We start from the raw sequence: 22,034 nt of genomic DNA, 5'->3' as shown, positions 1-22,034 counted from the left end.
AGCAGTTCTTGAAGTAGAGAAGAACTTCTCCAAGAATGCTTTCTTGCAGTCATCCCAAGTGGTGATGGAGTCGCTGGGTAGAGACTTCTCCCACTGACGTGCTTATCCCCCAAAGAGAAAGGGAATAGCTTGAGCTTTAAGGCATCTTCGGACACACCATTGGTTTTTGACAACCCACAGTAGCTGTCGAACCTGTCCAAGTGATCAAATGGATCCTCTAGAGCCAAGCCATGATACTTGTTGTTCTCGATCACGTTGAGGAGTCCTGATTTGATCTCAAAGTTGTTGGCTGCCACAGCGGGTGCTCGGATTCCCAATCTATGACCATGAATGTTGGGGCGGTCGTAAGTGCCAATGGTCGAGCTGCTCGCTGTTGGTTTTGAGGTATGTCTCCCATATCAGTATCCAATCTCTGCAAGTGAGCCTGTTGCTCTTCTTCTCTTCTCTTTCTAGCACACTCTCTCTCTAAAGCTCTGATGTCTGCAGCTCTTGGAACTAGGTTTGATGGACCCCTGCTCCTCAAGTTCATACACCTGTAGATTAAAGGGAGGTGAAGAAGAATCAGTAACAAAAGAAAATAAAAATGACTTAGTCTCAAGCAAGTGACTAAATCTCAATGTTCAAATCTACTCAGAATTTGGCAACGGCGCCAATTTGATGTTAGGAGTTTTCAAGGCTCCTAAGACAAATGTTGTAGTATAAAAGATTGTCGAACCAGTTCTGAGGGATATCAAAGCACTGAGAATGCAAGTACTCACTTAATCTAAGTGCAACCAATGATTTAGATGGGTTTTAAACTACTACTAAACTAGAAAGCAATAACAGAATGATACTTTCTTGACTAAGGGAAAAGAGAACTCATGGGCATAGGGATTAGACCTTGGGTGATCAAGTATCGAACTAAGGATGGCAAATGATCAATCAAACTATCAACCTTAAGCCTAGACACAATTCTAAGCAAGCTCTATGTCTAGATGAATGCTCATTTGCTAACATATCTCAAACATCAAATGTCTTTGGTTGAATAATATGAAAGCAATCATTACTAACAAGTCTATTAGCTATCTTAGCATCTTTAACAACAAATGTCTTTGGCAAAGTATACTAAAAGCCTAGGAGAGTTGTCTCGGGCATTTCATCGAACACCTTTCGGGTGAGAAATGCCTAAGGATCAACAACTGAGTGGCCAACTCAGAAGATGCATTATGATTACTCTACTAGCAAGGAAATATGAATGATCTACACTAAAACATCCTAGCTCTAACCTAATCACCCTTAATCTCCCTAACCCATGAATTCAAAAGGTGATTACTCACTAATCTCCATGATTCCTCTTAAACCCATATTGGATTTCAGATTAATCATGTAGAGAAATAGATAAGAAATCAACAAGAACACAAGATGAAAGCAATGAAATCTGAATCAAAAGAGGTTTTTTTTTTAGTTCTTCTCTAGAAAAGAGATTATCTGCCTCCTGGTGGCTTACAGAGTAATAAAACATAGGTTTAGAAAATAAAACGTGCATAATGAAATGACCAAAATGCCCTTGAGAAATCACAAGTTCGAGCAGAAACAAAACACGGAGCGACCTCAGCCCGTCGCTCCGACAAGTCGCTCCAGGCTTCGGGAGCGACCTCGCTGTGTCGCTGCGAGAGGTCGCTCCGGGCTCGTTCTCGCGTCTCCGGGTGATGAAAACGCGAGCGACTTCTCCCTGTCGCTCTGGTATGGTCGCTCTGAGCTTCGGGAGCGACTTCAGCACGTCGCTCTGGAAGGTCGCTCCGAGGTGTAAATGTGTGTCTCCAGACGTGAAAACGCGAGCGACCTTGTGCAGTCGCTCTGGATGAGTCGCTCCGGGATGTGGTGCACAGCGACCTCATGCCGTCGCTCCGAGAGGTCGCTCCGGCTGTGCTCGTCCAAAGATCACTCTTTTCACCTCTTTTGAGCTCCAAATAACCTCATGTGGTACTCCAGTACCTAATAGAGACTCATGTATGCAAAATGCAACCTAAACATGTCTGAATCCTAATCTATATGATGAAAATGCTCATGGATGAATGGATAAAACAATGCAAATATGCAAGATATCAATGTACCATTTAAAAATAGCATACTAACTAATAATTATCTATTTTCCATACTTTTCATTAAAAAAATTTGTTCACTATATATCTTAGACATGGATTTAGTTATATAAATGTTGGATTTATACTCAATATTGGTAATACATTTTACGTTAAAACGGAAAATTAAAAAAATTACTCGATTTTATACAACTGCATTTACAAATATAACATTATGTATAAACAAAAATTAAAATATAAAATTAAATACCCGTGCGGTCGCACGGGTCAAGATCTAGTTATTATATTGAAACAGAATTGTTAACAAATGATCCATCTTTTCCTAGCATCTAACAAGAAAACGAAAGAAATAAAAGTATGAAATTTTAGTGACCTTAAGGCCTGATCGGCTTATAAATGTCATCTATCTACCAGAGTAGCTTGGTCAAGGACTATGCAGCCCGTCCTGAACATTAGTTCTTTGTTAATTTTAAAATTAAATAGCATTTGATTGATAAGTTGAAGGTAAACATTATCAATTAAATAATTTTTAATCAATAGAAAATAATATTTAATTATATTTGTCATTCATTTAATTATTTGTTATAAAAACAGATTTGTAAGTATTTTATGTACTTATAGCATATTAATATTTTATTTTGTATTATCAGGTTCTATTAGATGATTTGATGAACAAGATATGGTTGAAAACTTATGATATATAACATCATGGACAAATTCCTGACAAATAAAATTTGGTGGATATCTTGGTAACCAAGAATTATGGACATTTTAATGTTATTAACTAGAAACGTGGACACATCATAAAGAGATAAAAATAATGAACAAACTAATATTGGATAGATGTGTTGTGAATGAGTGAGTTATGTATGAACGAGTTGTTCTCTCTCTCAGCCGTGATCCTTCTCAAGGATAGAGATGGAACTAGCTGTCGACTTAGATCTAGCTAGGTTTTTCAGAATGAGGGGCTGTCGTGAATTGGTTGAGTGTCTTTACATAGCCACACTCCATTGTCTGAGTGTAATTGATGCCCACATAAATGTGCTATATATGAAAAATCAGGAAGAGCAGAGAAAAACTAGTGTTGATGGTAGAGTGTAGGAGCTCTGGAAATCGAGGATATATAGCGATACTAAGAAGAACTGTCCGTTAAAGACAAAAATTTTTTCTCGAAAATGAATTTGTCTAATATAGTTTTATGTGATTTAACCAATCTAACTATTTAACAACATTTAGTTGAAATTATTTGTAAAATAGAATACTACACATTGATAGTTTAGAATACCCACAATGGTTTTGTGGAAACATATGTTATACTATTTTATTTTGCTATCTTATATATATCCACCACACAAAAAAAAAGAAATTGATTAAAATCTACTTCATAGTAAAATATATTAGTAAATCCAAGTTAAAAAATGATGGTATATAGCAGTGTTTGAAATAAAATTTAACTTAGACATGATTACATGTAATTATCAGATTTTTAAAAGGAACCAACAGAATAGTGTGTAACAATAAGTTTTCAATTGAAAGAATAGAAAGTATTAAAATTTGGTTGTAAATCGTTTTTTGTTTAATAAAGAGAATAACTTATTAAAAGCAAACACAGCGAGATGAATATATTGCTTATTAAGTTGTTAACCCTTGTAAAATATTATGAAAGAGCAAAACACACATTAAACGAAAGAGATTACCCACTTGCTTATAAATTCAACACATTGCGTGATTTTTTTCCAATGTTTATTTTTTGTGCAGAAGAAATCAAAAGAAACATTACTAGTCACTCTCCTAATATGTGAATCAAAAGGGACTTGATCGTTTTCATTATGACACTTAAGGATGAGGATTTGCGTGTGGCAAACACATATTTTTGAATATATTTTGGGTGATTTTATTTAGCATTTGGTTACTTGTTTTAAATAATTATGAAATTCCGTATCTTTTCATATTTTTTTTTGTTCTTGCTATCTAATACAAACTAGAACTCTAAAATCATTTATACTTCTAAAAATTTCAAGTAACCCCTCATTTGTTTTGTTTGAGTGCTTATTTCTCATCTAATTCACTCTCTCACTAGTGTATCCATTTTCATTTGTTAGGTAATACTCTTTTTTTTTGGACAACAAGACATTCACAATACTCTTGTTTGAGGAAATTACAGAAATTGTGCACTATGTGATGAAAACTTCATGTTTGACAATGCTGTTAGTGATCAACATAATACTCAATATACTGATTTCCTCTTCTTTTTTTTCTGCTCGAATGTTTTCTACAAAATGTGTGTTTAGCCGCGACTCTGGAAGAAAAGTAGGCACTTTCAAACTTCTTTTTTTTGTCCTATATGTTAGTTGGTTATGTACTCTACTATTATTATTATTTGAATGTACTTTTATATAATGTTAGTCAATTATGATCCTTTGTTTATTGTTGGTTAGTACATCTTTGGTTTGTTTGTATTTGAATCCTATATTTCAACTTAATGAATGAATTTCAAAAATCTGATTTTCTCTAGAGTCTCCGAGACTATATTTGAATCTCATATATTACTAAATTTCGTTTATGTTACCTACAAGTCATGCGACCTATAGCATGTCACAGACCATAATAGTTACAATTTTTATAATGCTCTCGTATTGTTGTTTGTCTGAACGAGTCATGAGATTCTCTTTCCAATTCACTTTGTATTGGTATACGGGTGATAAGTACGCAATGGTGATGACAGTAACAATCATAGCCACAACTTTTTACCAGAAACTTATATTTATTGAATTATTTTTTTTACTAATAAGAGAGAATTATCTAAAAAATCAAATAAACCAAATACGAAAATTTAATTCAAAACCATTTCGATATGAAGTTGAATCATACCGAATTTGATATAAATACTGGATGGATTTTGATTCACAGTATTTTAGGTTATGGGTTTATCAAAACTGAAAGGATATCCGAAAAAATCCAAATTCATAAACACTAGATTATCTAGAACGCACCCCACTCTAAGGATCCTCCACCGGTTACCATCGTCTATGCAATCTTTCCATAATCGTAATATCATAATAAATCATCGTTAAAAAAAAAAAAAGAGACACAACAAGCTCCATGGTAAAAGTTGGAGAAGGAGAACAAAAAAGGAAAAATCGCATAAAAAATCTTCAAAGTGTCATCTACTGTCACTTTAAACCTTGATTTTTTTTCACTAATACTTTTAACTTTCAAAATAACATTTATATCATAAAAAATATCCAAAGTAAAAGATTGACCTATAGAACAGGTAAAAAGATGAAGTTTAGGTTTTCTTTCAAAAAATTATTATTTAAATAATAAAAAACGAAAATTAAAAAATTCAAATTTTTTTTTAACACAATCAGAAATATTAATAAAACTAAATAAACATTAAAAAAATTCAAAAAGTTCAGAAAATTAAATAAATATTTAGAAAATTAAATAAAATAAAAAAGGAGAAATTATATGTTTACCACTTTCATGGTACCACTTTTCATTTTTACCACCGCTAAAGAGACATTTTCAAAAATACTTTCTTCATTAAGTGGCAAAAGACTCTTATGCCCTTTTTATTATATATATAATAAATCATTATTTAAATAAAAAAATAAAAAAAACTAAAAAAAAATAAAAAAAATAAATTCGAATTATACTTTTTCAAATTTAAACTTTTTTATAAATTTTTTTTGAATTTTTTTTTGAATTTTTTATTTATTTTTTCAAATTTCTTTTTGAAAAACGAAAATTATGTTTGAAACTATTTTTTAAAATTTTTTATATTTTTTAAGTATTTATTTATATGTTTATTAGAATCTTAAATTTTACATTCCAAAAACCCTACCCCACCCTCAACTCTAAACTCTAAGTCTAGATTAGTTAACCCTTAGGGTATAATTGTCTTTTACCCTTCATTAAAAGTGAGGATAAAAGTGGTTAGTGTAAACATGAAAATTGGTACTATAAATGTGCTATTTGTGGCAATTTCCCAATAAAAAACCATCTAAAAATTCAAAATAAAAAAAAATCAAAAATTCAAAATAGTTTTTTTGCCATTTTCATTGATGATGTCGGAAACTATCATTAAGATATACCAAAAACCATCATTCATAATGGTTATGTGAAAAACAATCATTGTCATAAGTGATATATTTGAAAGTGTTATTGTAAACGATTATATGATTTTTTTTAAAAAAAAAATTGTTCCACTTTAAAATAAAAATATTTTGAATTTTAGAGTTTTTTTAAATATGAATTTGTTTAGTTTTTTTATCTAATTTAATTTAATTTTATTTATTTTTAAAAAATTAAGTTAATTTTTTTATTTAATTTTCTAGAAATTTATTTAATCTTATGAAATTAAATTAAAAAATCTGAATGTTTATTTAATTTTACGAATATTTATGAAATTTTCAATTTTTATTTAGTTTCTGAATTTTTTATTTTTTGTTTATTTATTTATTAGATAATTATTTTTTGAAAAAGACATATCACTTTTTACTTGTAAAACCGGTCAATTTTTTTTAATTTGGAGGGTTTTTATGATATAAATATTTATTTGAAGGTTAAAAGTGTTAGTGAAAAACTTTAAAGTTTAAAGTTCTAGTACATGACACTTTGAATGTTTTTATGCGATATTCCCAAAAAAAAAAAAAGGTTAGAAAAGTTGTAGCTTTACTTAACCATCGTGAAATTTTTGAGAACACAAATTCAATATATTACAATGGGTTTACTTTTAGAAGTGATTTTCTCGGAGATACTGTCTGGGAAGCCCATGGGCTATATTTTTACCGTACAGAGATTGACTGATCATTAAGTCAGCGCGTAAGAATCATGCCCACTTACTTGGGCACCCCACTCTAAGGCTGCAAGGAGGGAGTAAGGAAGAATATGTTCTCCTCCTCACTTATTGCTTTCGTTTGTGACTGGTGCAGATTTCGTTTTCATTGCTTTCGTTTTCACTTATTGTCATCTACTTAAGCATAGAGTGAAAGTCTTTGTTCTTCCAGCTCCTGACAAGATCACAACATTGGGTTTTATTGCGAATTCACCACTATGAGGAGTCTATAGTCTCTGTTTCTCATTGTTTGTTCCTTGGTGTCATATCCTTTATTGTGGGGTTCTTGTAGGAGGATGTTGACAAATTGATTGCTCATGGTGAAGCATAGTACGACAAAGTGGCGGCACCCTGATCCTTACATGGGTAAACATCTCGACCCATAAATGAATTGTGGTAGATTTGATAGCAAGACAATGTTTGTTAGGTTTATCGACGTTAGAGATGAACAAGTGTTAATTTCCTAACGACTCACTTTTTTCATTTGTAGTTCCAGGGGCGGCTCCAAGTTCTGTAGAAACACCACTCCGCCTGCTGTGGTAACTTTTTCATCTCGGCAATTCCCAGTGTCATGATCTCACTGTCTTATTCACAAGTACCGAATTGTATTGAAGCTTGTGATTCCGTATTTCTGATCAAACTCCTTTGATAACCTATTGTGTAATCTTTCTTTTTAATTATTATTATGTATTCTTTCACTTTGACCCAATCTTCAAATATTTTAGCAAATAAATCAAGCTCAAAAACTTTTATTAATATGATTTGAAGTAACAACAAATTTTATATAAGCGTACACAAAGATGAAGTAAAACAAAGAGAGACATAAATTAGAAAAGATTACAAAATATAAATAAGTTTCAAAGTCCAATTTAAATGAAAATGTTGAAAGCAAAACAGGGGTTTTTGATAAAATCAAAGCGAGACGGATACACAGGTCAAGGGATGACAAGACCCGTGAACAAGATAGTTCAACTGTTCAATCTCTCCCGAAATAGAAAGTCCAGATGGAGTGAGACGCTTCTCCAACCGAATCACGGCAAACCAAATTCTCTCTTCTGGAATAATGCTACTAGGCTCCTTATATTCAAAGTCAGGCAACACTAGCCATACAATCACCAGTTTCCCACCGTAGTTAACTAATTGAATCATACGGTAAAGACATTCGACCTTGATATACAACAGATCTGTCAAACCCTCAACCTCTAACCACTTTCCAGAGCTCAAGTCATACCACCACAAACTATCGCGAAACTCCAAAAACACTAGATTATCTAGAACGCACCAAACCTTACCTAGTTCTAGAATGTATTTTAGATCCTTTAAACCCATGTCTAGCAGCAACCATCTTCCTTGTTTAGGATCATACGCGTACTTGTTAAGCTCGGTGATAAGGTGTATCCTAGATCCAAGGACAAGGAGTTCGAATTTACAATCAAATACATCATCATCACCAGTAGGGCTAGGCAGTAGCTCCATACTCCAAGTCTGAGACTTTAGGTCGAAAACTTCACCCCAACACTCTCTCTTCCTGCATCCTCCCATTACATATATACTCCCATCTAAAAGACAAGCTTTGGCGCCTTCTCTTTTCATGCTCATGCTAGGAGCACGACGTTGCGTGTTACTCCGACAGTCAAACACACGAACGGATCTACATCTCTTCCCCTTGTTGTTGGTGATTCCGCCGAATTGGTAGATCTCGGAACCAACAGCTAAAAAGGCTTCTTTAGATCGACGAGGAGCAGAGGAGGAAGAGAGTTTCACAGGTACTAACCTCAACTCGCGATTTATTTGTATTTCGCCTTCGCTGACGAGGGCACTTCCCTTTATGATTCTCTCATCATCATCGCAGTTCCTGAGAAACCTCAGATTGTACCAGCGATGAAAACGTTTGCCTTTCCTTAAACTTTTGCAACGTAAACACAGGCGAGGCTCTGCGGCTCCGATTTCAGATCGAGCTGCGTATATCTCTGGAGAAGAGAGGAGAGACTGGAAGCTCTTGGAGACTGTGCTCAGGGAACTGTATTCAGATTTGGAGACGCGGGCTAAACAATTCGCACCGATTTCATCTGGAACCGATGAGAACGATGGAGATGATGGTGTAGAATTCTTCATCTAGTCGGCTACTAGGTTTTTTTTCTTGTGCTTTCGTTTTTCACCCCTCTATAAATATTTTTTTTTTCTTTCTGTGGGCCATTACATTGAAACCCACAATGTCTTCATCTAGATGGCTCTCTGTGAATTTATTACATCAGTTCAACAACTACTCTAGTTTGTTGTAGTTATTTACATTATTGTCCCTAGTTAAAATCTTGGTTTCTTGGAAAAAAGGCTTCATCTAGTTGGCTAGTAGGTATAAATCATTTAAGATAAAGAAAATATAAATAAACCGTTGCAACCAAAGTTAAACCGGTTCAAACCAAATTATTCTACTACTTAATCGGTTTAAGTTAATTGTTCGGTATGTTTAAAACCAACCTAATAAACCTAATGTGTTTATTATTTTATGAGTTTTTAGTAAATTAATAACCCTTCAAGTACCAGTAAAATGGATCATACAACAAACCCCATCTAAAAAAAATGAAAGGAACACTGGTGGCCAGAGAAGGAGGAGAAAAGGGAGAGATGAAACTTTTAAGTCGAGAGTTTTAAGTTGTTGATGGTCGAAAGTTTGGTGTTGTTGTCTTTTGTTTATTTGTTAATGTGTTTTGTATTGCTTTCTTCTTCTCGTTTATATGTTTACGTTTGTATTGTATTGTGTTGTGATTTGCTTGTTTTAAATGTCTGTACCTAGATGGTAAATGTGAAATCTTGAATGATACATACATTTCAACATTTAAAACAACATTATGCCATAGGTTCTTAACATCAAAATATTATTTTTATAAGTATAAATAACTAAAACAGTTAATTGATTAACTTAACTGAAAAAAAAGATTAACTTAACTGGATCCTGTCAAGTGGAGGAAGAGGTCTTATGAGTCTCTTGCAAGTTTTCAAAAGATTAGATATCCTCTCTTAATTTTGTATTTTTTTTCTTTTTAAAAAGATTAGATATCTATTAGAACCTAATGTTATAAAAGCTTCGTGTTCTTTTTAAAAGAAATCTTAATTTATTTTTTATATTCTTTTTCTTTATAGCAAACATTCACAGACTCATATAGATTACTTTTTTATATTCTTATTTAGTAGTTTTACTAGGTTATTTACTAATTATGGCATATACCTTTATGATTTGTCACTTCTGGAAGCCAAACTTTGTTAGACAATTTAAAACTATTTTCATTTTAGGAATGCATGTCTTTTAGTCAGCGTAAAAATCACACACTTGAATTTTAAACTTCACAATATCTCAATTTAAATGAAAATTATTAGGTATTTTGGGTACTCGATCAGTAACTATCCCTACCAAATAGGTATCCGAAATACTTAAAACTTCTTATATATATATCAGATATATCAGATTTATTTTCTAATGTCACAGATTTTTTCAAAAAAATTTATGGTTGAGTAACAATTATAGTTTTGGGTTTCGGGTAAAGTTCAGATTTTTTAGATATTTAATTTGTGTTTTAGATATTTTAGGTTTCTGGATCAGATTTCAGATATAATTTTGGATACATAAATAATTTTCAAATACTTCTGTATTTCAGATACTTTGTTTCTTCAAGTTCAGATCTATTCAGATCTTAAATATCTAAAACTAAAAATAATCTGAACCTCAAACGTATCTAAAAATTACAACTATTTTAAATACAGGCTGAACTACTATTCAAGGTTGTCATTTTTATTAGTCAAACATACTCTTTCTGTTTTGTTTTATTTATCGTATTAGGTCCATACACATAGATTAAGAAAATATTTAATTTTGTATATTTTTAAAATAAAAACATCATTACCCATACATCTAATTATATTTCAACCAATAGAAAATAAAGAATCATGTTAATAAATTTTGCAGAGAAATCATAAAATGATACTTATTTTGAAACAATTTTTTTTTCTCCATAACGATAATTAAACTGAAACGGAAAGAATATATAAATCTATTGCGAAAAAAAGCGTTTGACCCCAAGTGCAAAAAAAAAGAGGACGTTTAACCCCAACAATGTAAGGGGCCATTTGTCAACATCGCGAAGCAGTTAACATCATGACTATGGAAATGATTTGCTTCGTACGTAAGAGTTGGAAGATGACTACAAGTCTACACTCCAAGATAAAGGACTTGATGGCATATATATGCACATGAAGACGTTGTTAAACTTTTGTTTTTAAAACCTCGACGGATAAGAGTTTGCTGAAATTTAAATGAAAGAGGAGCTCCAGTAGAATAAACCTACCTTTGATGAAACATTATGTCATTTTGCTGTCATTTGACAACTAATGAGCAAAGCCCGCCATAAAAAGTTTAGCGAACATAGCCATTCTCATCGGTGATCGCATACATAATGTGAACATGTGTCATATCAAGATCACAAGCATTAGACTATTACCATTATTACATGCGTATATCACGATGAAACCATCATCTAGCTTGGTGGTCCATTTAAATGTGGGCTTCTGATATTTTGTACGAACCCTTTGTGGTTCATGTGTTGAACTTCTGTTCAACATTCCCAAACAAGAGATTGGTTTCTTGTCTTCATGGTAACCTAGCTAATAACCTACAGACTAAATGTAGAACCTTTATCTTCAAGAGATTCCCAAAAGAAATAAAAAATCACCATGTTATACGAAGTACGATGTTAGAACCAAACCAAGTGGAGAAAGCAGTACACGTAACCCAAATGTAAATGACGTTGGTTAAGATGAGATTAATAATATCTGTAACAAACTTCATCTTCAAACCTTGAGCTCAAGCTCAGATTATCTGGTTCTAATACATCCAATTAAGTAGAGTCATAAAGTTTTTTTTTGTCTCTGATACATACAAGCGGGAAAAACCGTCAAAGAGAGCAGATATTAATTACCTAACTGGCTAAGCCGGATCCGTTAAGCGCCATGGATGGAATCTGTGAATCAGATTGACCAACTCTGTTTTATACACTTTCTTTCCCTTGTTTTTGAATAAGGCTTATGAATGACTTGAAGACTCTAGTTCCAACAGAGTCTCTTTTGAAGAAATATTTATTTTTTTGTTTTATTTAAAATTGAAAGGTAATAAACCGAAGACATAGATGCAATTCGCTTCTACTTCATTCTTAAACCAAACCAGACTAAATACGGTTATCTAAAAGCGTCAAGCTGACGTGGCCACAAGCGCCCTTCCATGCCAACACAGCACCAACTCTGCCTGTCGATTCGCCACGTGTTATTTGATGAAGTTGTTTTAGAGATGTTTCAGATATCTGTTTTTGGTCTAGACGTGTAGTAAAAATCCTTATTCAAAGTATTCATTTGTTCGTCTCATAAAACTTAGAAACTGTGGATCCACGAAAAAATGTTTGGCGAATAAGTGCAAGGATTTGATGTAATTTGGGTAACTGGAAAATAAAGTGTGAAGTAACTGTCTCTTTCTTTATAAAGTTAAAACTGTAATTTTTTTCAAGTACTCGCATCTACAAAGGTATTTACATATAAGCAAAAGTTAAACCAATAAAGCCAAATGACGATCAAGCATGTGATTTAAGGTGAATCAAAAGAGTTTTTTTTTTAAATTCAGATTCTTAGTCATATAGCATAGCAAAAGGGAGTGATCTTGATGGAGTTTTCTTTTTGTCATTGTGTAGTCTTGTTTTAGGTTTGACACTGTTGTTCTTGGTTCTCGAAACTCTCCTTCTTGCTGAAATCTGAAATAGTAGTCCTGGTGATAGTAGGATAAACAGAAATACTGCTACAGTCACCGTTTTCCAATCCGTGCTAGCGTTCCTGAGACGTTGGAGGCCATAAATATTTTAGTAGGTTCTTAACAATTTTTTAATATAAATTTCGGGGTTTTTTCATTGTAAAATTTTCAAAAGAAAAATTGGGAGCCCTAGTCTAATGTTTTATTTGGCTATGCTCATGATTGATTTATCTTTGAGTTATTTTCAGAAATAGACACTTTCTGATTTTTTATATCACAATAAGTCACTTTCAGCTCATAAGACACTTTTCCTTACCTTACTCTCGTCTTTCTTAACTAAAGCATAACTAAATATAACTACTAGTAGAACCCACTATTTATTCCATCTATTTCACCATTTAATCCAACTACTAAAGAAACCACGTGGTCAAAATCCCTAAGCAATGATTTCATCTCCTAAACCATTAATTTGAACAGTAAAATCTGAAGAAAGCCTCCTTTCCATCGCAATAACATCACCGGTCGTAACCCCATGTGTATGTCTTCAACATTAGCCATTAAAGAATCACCTCCAAGCTTCATCCTTTGCTTCGTGCTCTGTAATTTATTTCCATCATCGCTATGCTTCATTTTCTCTGTCGCAACAAGGTCAGATCGACGCAATCCTCCTCGCCGTAGCCTCCACCGAAGTCCTCTTCATCTCTGCCGCGATTCATCACCATTAGATCACCTGTCTGGAGCTGCAGAGATTTTCGTGGCCAGTTCGAGCTTCTCCGACAGCGGCTCTCCTTGTCTCTAAAGCTCGATGATTAACAATTGCCGGTTTTGGCTTTATTACATATTTGGTCCCTAAACATTTGAATATTTTCCTTTTGGCCTTAAAGGTTTCTGATTTTAAAATATACTCTTATAAATTGACTCCACACTTATTAATTATGAAGACCGTACCTTCCATAATTACACATACCGGTCCGAAAATTTTCAATTCAGCTATGAACTTTGAAAATTACAGAAATAACTTCCTAATTTAGTTCTAAACTTTCAATTGTGTAATTTAAACCCTGAAAAATGTAATTTGACATACAAATGCAACATATACACCTAATATGCAATATATATGATTAAAATGAATTAAAACAAGTGCTGAATTAGATAAATAATTAGATAAATATCTCTTAACAATAATCTAAATAGACATCATAATCAATATTTATGACATATAGACATTAATCTTTAAAAATAATTAGATAAAAATAATTAAATAGACTATATACTTTCATGCACATGTGGACATTTAACTGTGGATGTGATTAAATTTAATGTACATGTGTACAACCTGGGTTCATGGACACTGAAACAAGATGATTATACGATTTCTATGTTTTTCTTACAAAATATAAATGTACATGCGCATAAGAATCTACGTGTATGTCTTTCTTTCTGAAATTAATCTTAACGAAAATGGAAAATACATTTAAAGGAAGATGACGATGAATCAGTGTGTACACATATTTTTTATTCTCCACATGTACAACGACGTTTCAGAAAAAAATCATATGTACACTTGTTCAAATGTACATTGCAGTAGTAATGATATCCAATGATTTGAATGATTTAAATTTTTTTAGTTAATGTAGATTATTTTAAGTTTCATTTAGGTGTATATAGATATTAATCTTTAAAAATAATTAGATAAGTATTACTCTTAGAAATAATTAAATAGACTATATACTTTCATGTACATGTGGACATTTAACTGTGGATATCATTTAAATTTAATGTACATGTATACAATATGGGTTCCTTGACATCAAAACAAGATGATTATACGATATCTATGTTTTTTTTACAAAATATAAATGTACACGTGAATAAGAATCTACATGTATGCCTTTCCTTTTGAAATTAATCTTAACAGAAATGGAAAATACATTTAAACGAATATGACGTTGAAACCGCAAGTACACATGTCTTTTACTATCTACATGTACAATGACGTTTTAAAAAAATCACATATACACCTGTTCAAATGTACATTGTAGTAGTAATGATATCCAATGATTTGAATGATTTAGAGTTTTTTTTGTTAATTTAGAATATTTTAAGTTTCATTTAGGTGTATATATTGCATTGTTATGGTTTTACCATCTTAATTTAGTTCATTTAGTTATATATATTGCATTGCAAAATGTTGTGAAATGGTAAAGAAGAGGCTTTTAGTCATAATATTTATCTTTAACGCTATATAACAACAAATAAATCACAGCAGTCCATTTGTTGCGTCTTATAATTGACCGCTTGATCTCGTGTTCGAAAACCATTCAGCGTGTTTTCATTTGTTTTTTTTAATTTTCTTTAGTGAAGGATATAAATGTAATTTCGATTTCGTCTTCTTCATTTAGAGCTTTTATTTCAGCAACCAAAAACAGAGGAGACGAAAGCAACGAGATGGAGGAGACGAAGACGGTAAGACAGAGGCGATGAAGGCGGTGACGAGAACGAGACGGAGGTAGGGGTTTCAGTTGACGAGATGGAGACGAAGGCGGTTACAGGAGGCGAAGACAAAGGCGGTTACAGGAGGGAGAGACAAAGACGCTAAGAAGGCTCCGGAGCTTCACGAAGGTGGATAGATTGCGACGACGACTCCGGATGAAGCTTGCGACGAGACGATGGCGGTGATTAACGACGATGAAGTAGCAACAAGGAGATCACATGGTGGAGGAGTTTTCCGTGGGAGCTTGACGCAGATCGGCAGATGTGGATTGTGGAGGAGAAAAGTCGGGGGCGAGAAGATGGCCACGGCGGAGATTAGCTTAGACCATCTCCAATGGCTTACTCTATTTCTTACTCTAAAATAGAGTAACTCTATAATAGAGTTTGATTTTGCTGTAATGATACTCTATTTTAGAGTAGAAAATAGAGTGATGAACAAAAAAAAAAACAAATTACTCTATATTTGGAGTAAACCTATTTTTCAGTCTATTATAGAGTGAAAAATAGAGTACCATTGAAGCATTCTTTACTCTAAACTATATTTTAGAGTGAAAAATAGAGTGGGGTTGGAGATGCTCTTACACGGCGAGGAAAATGATGTTGAGATCCGAGAGATTTTTTTTAGATTCAATTTTATGCTATAAATTAAAAAAAGAAAAACAAAAGAATTAGGTAAATATTCAGCTAGTCCACTTTATGGTTGGAGTTGAACTGAAAATGTTAAGACCCAACTGATCTTTAAAGATAAGTGTTCTAGTAGAAGAAAGTGTGCTAAAGTGAAAATAAGAAGTCATATATAAACTGACTCTAAATGTAAATCTTTCTTTATCTTTTTGCTTGTCAGTGTGTTTTTTCTTTTTTTGTCAACTTGCTTGTTAGTGTTAGTATTGAAGACGCTTATGTTGCGAATATAGAGTTCTTGTTCTTTTGCAGATAAAGATGGAGACAATTGTGAAGAGTTATGGCAAATAGACCATACGGTAGATAAATTATCGATGTGGAATATGTTGAGGTCATCTCTCTCTTTATTCTCTCCAACACTTATCCATTTAAGTGTGGGATACTGATCTATTTACCCTTGTGGTTCATTTGTTGTTGGTGATATTCATTATAAAAATTAATTTTTATTTATTTAAAAACTCAATAAAAATGTTTAATGTGGTTCATGTCCCTTCGCTAGGCAAAGTTTATGAAGCATTTGGAGATTCTCAATCTGTAGAATGAAAATTATTGTGACTAATAAGCTGATTAAGAAAATGTTGTAATCCTGATTATGAGTTTTGATAACCCAACAAAAAAAAAATGAAAAAGCAGATCCAACGGTCCAGATTGAATACATTCTGTTTGGGCCCGAAAGCCCAGTAGTGCCCATTTTGTTGACCGACTTTTTTTTAAAAACCAAGACGATCAAGCTCGAGAAAATCTCACGATCACCGTCGCTTGCTCTCAATCTGCGTTTACAGATCGAGACGATCACGCTCGAGAAAATCTCACGATCAAGCTCGAGAAAATCTCACGATCACCGTCGCTTGCTCTCGTTTACAGACGTAACCTTCGCTTCTTCTGGACGACGGTAATTTATTTTGTATTTACTTGTTCGATAAAGAATATCGGTTCAGTGAGAATAATTTATCGGGGAATCTTAGGAGTTTGACCTAGGTTTTGATTTAGTGATTTTGTTTGTTGCGATAGTAAAATATTGTGGTTGTTTGGCTTTATCTAGATGGATCATGACGCTGGTACAGATTCAGTGGCAAGTGAGGCTAAATCTGATCCCAATGTGGTTACCAACAGCCTTCATACGGATAAGTCTGAAGATTTAGCAGCAACTAACGACCACCATCCCAACGTTTACAAAGATGACATTGTTAAAAGCAACAAGACGGGTGGTATTGGGATTGCGATCAACAGAGGAGGTAGTACTGATCCTGGGAACTGCCAGTGTCGTGTGCGTTGGATGAATGGTGACATCGAGAAAGTTCAAGATGCTAAAGCTGTAACCGTCGCTGACCGTCGTTTCTCTCTTGGCGGGTATGTTTTTTCAGCTTCTGAGCCAACTGGGCAGGTGGGTTTAGTAGCGGATCTAAACATTTCTGTTGATTTGTTGGCTCGGGATGGTACTATCCACAAGGATATCTCGACCAAGATGTTGAAACGTGTCAGGGATTTTGCTGTTGGTGATTATGTGGTCCATGTCACTGTCCCTTCGCTAGGCAGAGTTGATGAAGCACGTGAAAATGTGATTGTAAAGTTTGATGATGGTTCCACAAGGGCATTCAGAGAGGTTGATCCTAGTCGACTTGAACCAATTCCTGAGAACAACTTTGGAGTAGATGAAACCTTCCCCTATCACATTGGCCAGAGAGTCAGAGCAACCAGGCTAAAGAAACCCAATCGCTCAGAAGGTACTGTGGACAGTGTTACTGCTGGTCCTGTTTTTGTGAAATGGCTGGCTTCCCGTGGTGTTGGGCCAGATTCTTCTGTTCCCCTAGTCGAGTGGCAGAGTCCTAGTGTTCTGACGTTGTTGTCATCCTTAATTCATACCAATTTCAAAGTGGGTGACTGGTGCGGCACAAAAGATGGAAGCTTAGGAGAAGCTCTATTGATCGTTCATAGCAGAACACGTGTTGATGTAGCCTGGCAGGATGGTTCAGTAGAATGTAGACGGGAAGCAACAACATTAATTCCAACTGAGACCCCTGTTGATGATGTATTTGTCGCTGAGCAGTATGTGATGGAGAAGGCTATAGTTGATGATGGTAACACAACTGAACCTAAGCGTGTTGGGGTTGTTAAAAGTTTGGATGCAAAAGAACGTATCGCTATTGTGAGATGGTTGAAGCCGCTTCAAAGGGCAGAAGAACCTTGTCAGTTTGAGAGTGAAGAAACTGCTAGCGTTTATGAGCTTGAGCGCCATCCTGATCATGACTACTACACTTATGGGGACGTTGTTGTTCGACTATCACCAACGGAGCAAGGCAATGATACTAAACACCTTCAACAAGACGAAGTCAATGCGGGTCTCTCTTGGTTTGGAAATATTACTGGCCTAAAGGATGGTGGTTTTGAAGTAACATGGGCCGATGGAATCGTATCAAAGGTAAGTCAAACTCAACTGGTCTATTCACTTACCATCCTTAGTGGTCTGGTTTTCTCCTCGTAAATTGATTTGCAACGTCTACTAAATGTTGTTATGCTTTAATATACTTGCTGTCCTAATTTTAAACAGTTTGTCCATGTTTATGTTTATGTTCTTGCTGTTTTTTTCTCTCTCTCTCTCTCTCTCTCTCTCTCTCTCTCTCTCTCTCTCTCTCTCTCTCTCTCTCTCTCTCTCTCTCTCTCTCTCTCTCTCTCTCTCTATTAGCGAGTTCAATACACATTGTGTTGTTCCCTTCTTGATGCTTTGGACTAAAAAGACATGATAAGTTGGAGGAGATTGAATACCTATTCAAAGATATAACTAGAGCAGGTGATTCCTTTTTATACCGATGATCTAAGAGATATATGCCATTTGGTTCTTTACTAAACTGTCTGTGCATGAATAAACTTACATATATGTATTGAATCTGACGGGACTTCCCCTGCGAATAAGACTTGGTACTTTTTGATTTTTACTTTTACCCTTTTTTGCTTTCTCCTAGGTTGGTCCTGGAGCAGTTTATGTCGTTGAACCGGACAGTGATGATGGCGAACCAGATGCTGCAGGAAGTGGAGCAAGTAGTGATTCTAGTTGGGGAACTGTAGACGATGATGATAGTGGTGCTCATGAGATTCCGAAAGAGGTTTGTTCTGTTGAGAAAGTGTTACCGATTTTTTTTTGCTTGACCCAGAGCACTATGTTCAACAGGGAGACACTGGTATACTTCTTTGCAGCGCACAATTATTTGTTTCTGTAAATTAATGAGAACCTTTTATTTACAGGACCCTTCTGGCGAGAAGGATGATCCTAGTACTCAAAGTTTCGGTGCCACTGCTAACCCTCAGTCAGAGGGTTCAGTTTTAGAAAACAAAGCATTGGAAGGATCAAAGAGCGGAATATCTGATGAGCCAGTAACTTTTAAAGGTGATAGTTACAGTTTCAGACGCTTTGATATATCACAAGAATCTCTGGACCACCATTATGTTAGCGAAGAAGAGCAGGTAGCGTGTTCTTCAAGGTACTCTGTATATTTGGATTTGACTTGATTTCTGATTTGTGGTATCAAAACATGCAGAAAATCAAGGAAAAGGTGTGGGTTAAAAAGTTTCACGGAGACTGGAAAATACTTCAGGACAATCTTCCCGGTAAGAACGTCTAGCATTTTACAATTTAAACATTTAGCCGCTTAACTGAAAATTTTGATTTTATTTTTGTAGATGGAATCTTTGTTCGAGTTTATGAAGATAGAATGGATCTACTGCGGGCCGTGATTGTCGGATCATATGGAACACCATATCAAGATGGTCTGTTCATTTTTGATGTATTTCTTCCACCTAAGTATCCTAGCGAGCCACCGGTAAGAGTTTGATGTCATTGCAAAACCCAAACTAATCTAGAACATGCACTAATGTTGTGTCTGGTTCATGATGCAGGTCGTGTTTTATCATTCTGGTGGTTGGAAGTTAAACCCCAACCTCGATGAAGATGGAAATGTTTGCTTGAGCCTTCTTAATACATGGAAAGGTAGAGGAAGTGAAGTTTGGGATCCCCAATCATCCACCATCCTTCAAGTGCTTGTATCAATCCAGGGACTGGTGTTAAATGCAAAACCTTACTTCAACGAGGCTGATTATGATAAGTTGATTGGCACGGTGGAAGGAGAGAGACGCTCTCTCGAGTACAACGAGGATGCATTTTTGCTAAATTGCAAAACCATGATGCATCTTATGAAGAAGCAACCTAAGGTAATGGCAAGCTCTATTTCTCTTTATTTCTTTTAATCTTATCACATTGTACTTTGTGATGTGTAGGGCTTTGAAGAACTGGTGAAAGAGCATTTTATAAAACGTGGGTCTCACATCTTGAAGGCATGCAACGCCTACATGGAAGGATATTTGATCGGTTCCCTCACCAAAGATGCCTTGATTGTCGATGAACCAGTGTTTGCAAATTCCACTTCAGCAGGATTTAGGCTCTCGTTGGAAAAGCTAACTGCAAAGCTCTTCCCAGCTCTGAGTCTCTTGGGAGCTAGCGATCAATGATTGTCAGATTACATGGACGGTGGTTACAAAGAGATGGAGAAGAGTACATGGACGGTGGGAACTTGAAGCGAGACGAGGAACACAAACTTCACTTGATAATACAGTGGAAACGTGTGAAGAAACAAGTATCAATAACAAGAAACTCTATCAATACTCTGCATATGATAAGACAATAAGTGTATGTTCATGATTTTCGATGTGGACGTATTTGTCTCTGTTTTGAATTTGCTCTTGTTGTGTCTTTTTTGTGGGTGTGTCAAGTTTCTATATCAATAACAAGAAACTCTATCAATACCCAGCATATGATAAGACAATAAGTCCTTTCATGATTGTCGATGTGGACACATTTGTCTCTGTTTTGAAAATGCTCTTGTTGTGTTTTTTTGGTGTGTGTTCCGGTCTAAGTAAGGAAATAGTTTTGGTTACATTTTTTTTCTCTAATTACTCGTTTTCGATGTATCTTCCTCATATCTACAGGACATCCCGCCCACACCTTATCCATACGTGCCCAAACTCCATACCATTCATGTTATCGCTATAGATTTTCTTCTTGTAGACTACAGGGATCATCTCAGGGTAGTCTACTGCTGTGAGGGGAGCTTCCGGTGCCAGGGCAGCAACCTGAGCAGGTGCGGAGTTGTCATCTTCCTCAGAGCAAGCTTTCTCAACATGTTAAATGATGGTTATAAAGAGATAGAGAAGAGTACACACCTGTAAACAAACAAGTATCAGTAACAAGAAACTCTATCAACACTCTGAATATGATTTCCAGTAAGGCCATATTCTTGATGAGGTCCATGGGAAGAAAGAAGAAGCAAGAAAGTGTATCTCTTGTAAAGATATTGTTTACAGTCGTTTTTGAGATATCAAAACGTACCAGGAAATGAGTTTGTCCGTGAACACTTGAACAAGGCTGAAAGAACCATAAGCTGCAAAATAAGGTGGAAGAGAGAGAGAGAGAGAGAGAGAGAGAGAGAGAGAGAGAGAGAGAAAACGATGCCAACAGTAAAAAAAGCCATTTATGTTGTTCATTCTGATCTCTATTCTCAGTTGCGTTGAAAGTGGAGTATACAGGCAACCCGATGCCAACAGAACAGCAGCAGGAAAACCAAGAGCAAGACTTTTTTTTATACAGCTATAATAGAGTAAAGAACCCAAAAGCAACTAGAAAATAAAACTTTTCTGCTGACAGAACAAAAGGGAATACAAAGAGATTGGCTCTTGTCCTAAAGGTACCCTAGAGTATTCCAACAATTGAGAAGAATATTTTCTTTATTTGAAATCAAAGGGAAAAGTCAAAAGGTGAAAGACCGATGACTATCTAAAAGCGCCAAGCTGACGTGGCAACAAGTGCCATTCCATGCCAGCACAGCACCAACTCTCTCTCCCTGTTGTTTCGCCATGCCAGCGGCGGAGAACGCTTCCCGCCAAGTCATCTCGCGGCTGTTTCTTCTCTCTGTTTAAGAGAAGAGACCCAATAGCTCTAATTCTATAGGAGTCAGAAGGGAAGCCAATGGGCCTGTAACCGAGGAATTGCCATTTGTTGCGAGAAGGTTCTCTGTGAAAATAACACCCAAGCTGCTGTTAGAGTTGACCGCAAGCAAGCTCAAGGTAGGTTTTCTCTTCCGAATCATCATTTTTTTTCCTCGATTCA

The 22,034-nt window shown here is 35.0% G+C and overlaps 2 protein-coding genes and 1 long non-coding RNA gene across 4 annotated transcripts; 1 reads left to right on the top strand and 2 right to left on the bottom strand.

Moving 5' to 3' along the window:
* Window positions 1-7,833: 7,833 nt before the first annotated feature.
* Window positions 7,834-9,036, bottom strand: LOC103862492 (putative F-box/kelch-repeat protein At4g35120). The gene has a single exon (XM_009140198.3). It carries the CDS (start codon window positions 9,034-9,036, stop codon window positions 7,834-7,836), a length of 1,203 nt encoding a protein of 400 aa, XP_009138446.1.
* A 7,507-nt stretch (window positions 9,037-16,543) lies between these two features.
* On the top strand, window positions 16,544-20,709 carry LOC103862491 (probable ubiquitin-conjugating enzyme E2 23). Of its 2 annotated transcripts, none has more exons than XM_033288594.1 (8): window positions 16,544-16,772; window positions 16,923-18,299; window positions 18,841-19,056; window positions 19,121-19,339; window positions 19,414-19,483; window positions 19,556-19,695; window positions 19,772-20,083; window positions 20,150-20,709. In XM_033288594.1, the coding sequence occupies exons 2-8, from the start codon at window positions 16,923-16,925 to the stop codon at window positions 20,378-20,380; spliced, it is 2,565 nt and encodes an 854-aa protein (XP_033144485.1). In that variant the 5' UTR covers window positions 16,544-16,772; the 3' UTR covers window positions 20,381-20,709. The 2 variants fall into 2 exon arrangements, with proteins under 2 accessions (XP_033144485.1, XP_009138445.1); XM_009140197.3 differs by having other exon boundaries at window positions 16,591-16,772; window positions 18,841-18,981.
* On the bottom strand, window positions 20,582-21,979 carry LOC117132962. Its single transcript, XR_004456731.1, has 2 exons — window positions 21,258-21,979; window positions 20,582-21,091 (listed from the first exon to the last, which is right to left on the bottom strand). It is a non-coding gene; the product is annotated as an uncharacterized LOC117132962 (long non-coding RNA).
* Between the last annotated feature and the right edge of the window lie 55 nt (window positions 21,980-22,034).

Source organism: Brassica rapa, chromosome A03 (genome assembly GCF_000309985.2).
Source record: "Brassica rapa cultivar Chiifu-401-42 chromosome A03, CAAS_Brap_v3.01, whole genome shotgun sequence".
Classification (NCBI taxonomy): Eukaryota; Viridiplantae; Streptophyta; class Magnoliopsida; order Brassicales; family Brassicaceae; genus Brassica; species Brassica rapa.
The sequence above is the reverse complement of the archived record's forward strand: the minus strand, read 5'-3'. Positions and strand labels throughout refer to the sequence as shown.

Excerpts from the sequence above, each read along its gene's own strand:
- LOC103862491 (XM_033288594.1), top strand. The coding sequence starts at position 16,923 with ATGGATCATGACGCTGGTACAGATTCAGTGGCAAGTGAGGCTAAATCT. Across the intron at positions 19,057-19,120 it reads TGTTCAACAGGGAGACACTG|GACCCTTCTGGCGAGAAGGA; the intron begins GTATACTTCTTT and ends TTTTATTTACAG. Across the intron at positions 19,484-19,555 it reads ACTTCAGGACAATCTTCCCG|ATGGAATCTTTGTTCGAGTT; the intron begins GTAAGAACGTCT and ends TTATTTTTGTAG.
- LOC103862492 (XM_009140198.3), bottom strand. The coding sequence starts at position 9,036 with ATGAAGAATTCTACACCATCATCTCCATCGTTCTCATCGGTTCCAGAT.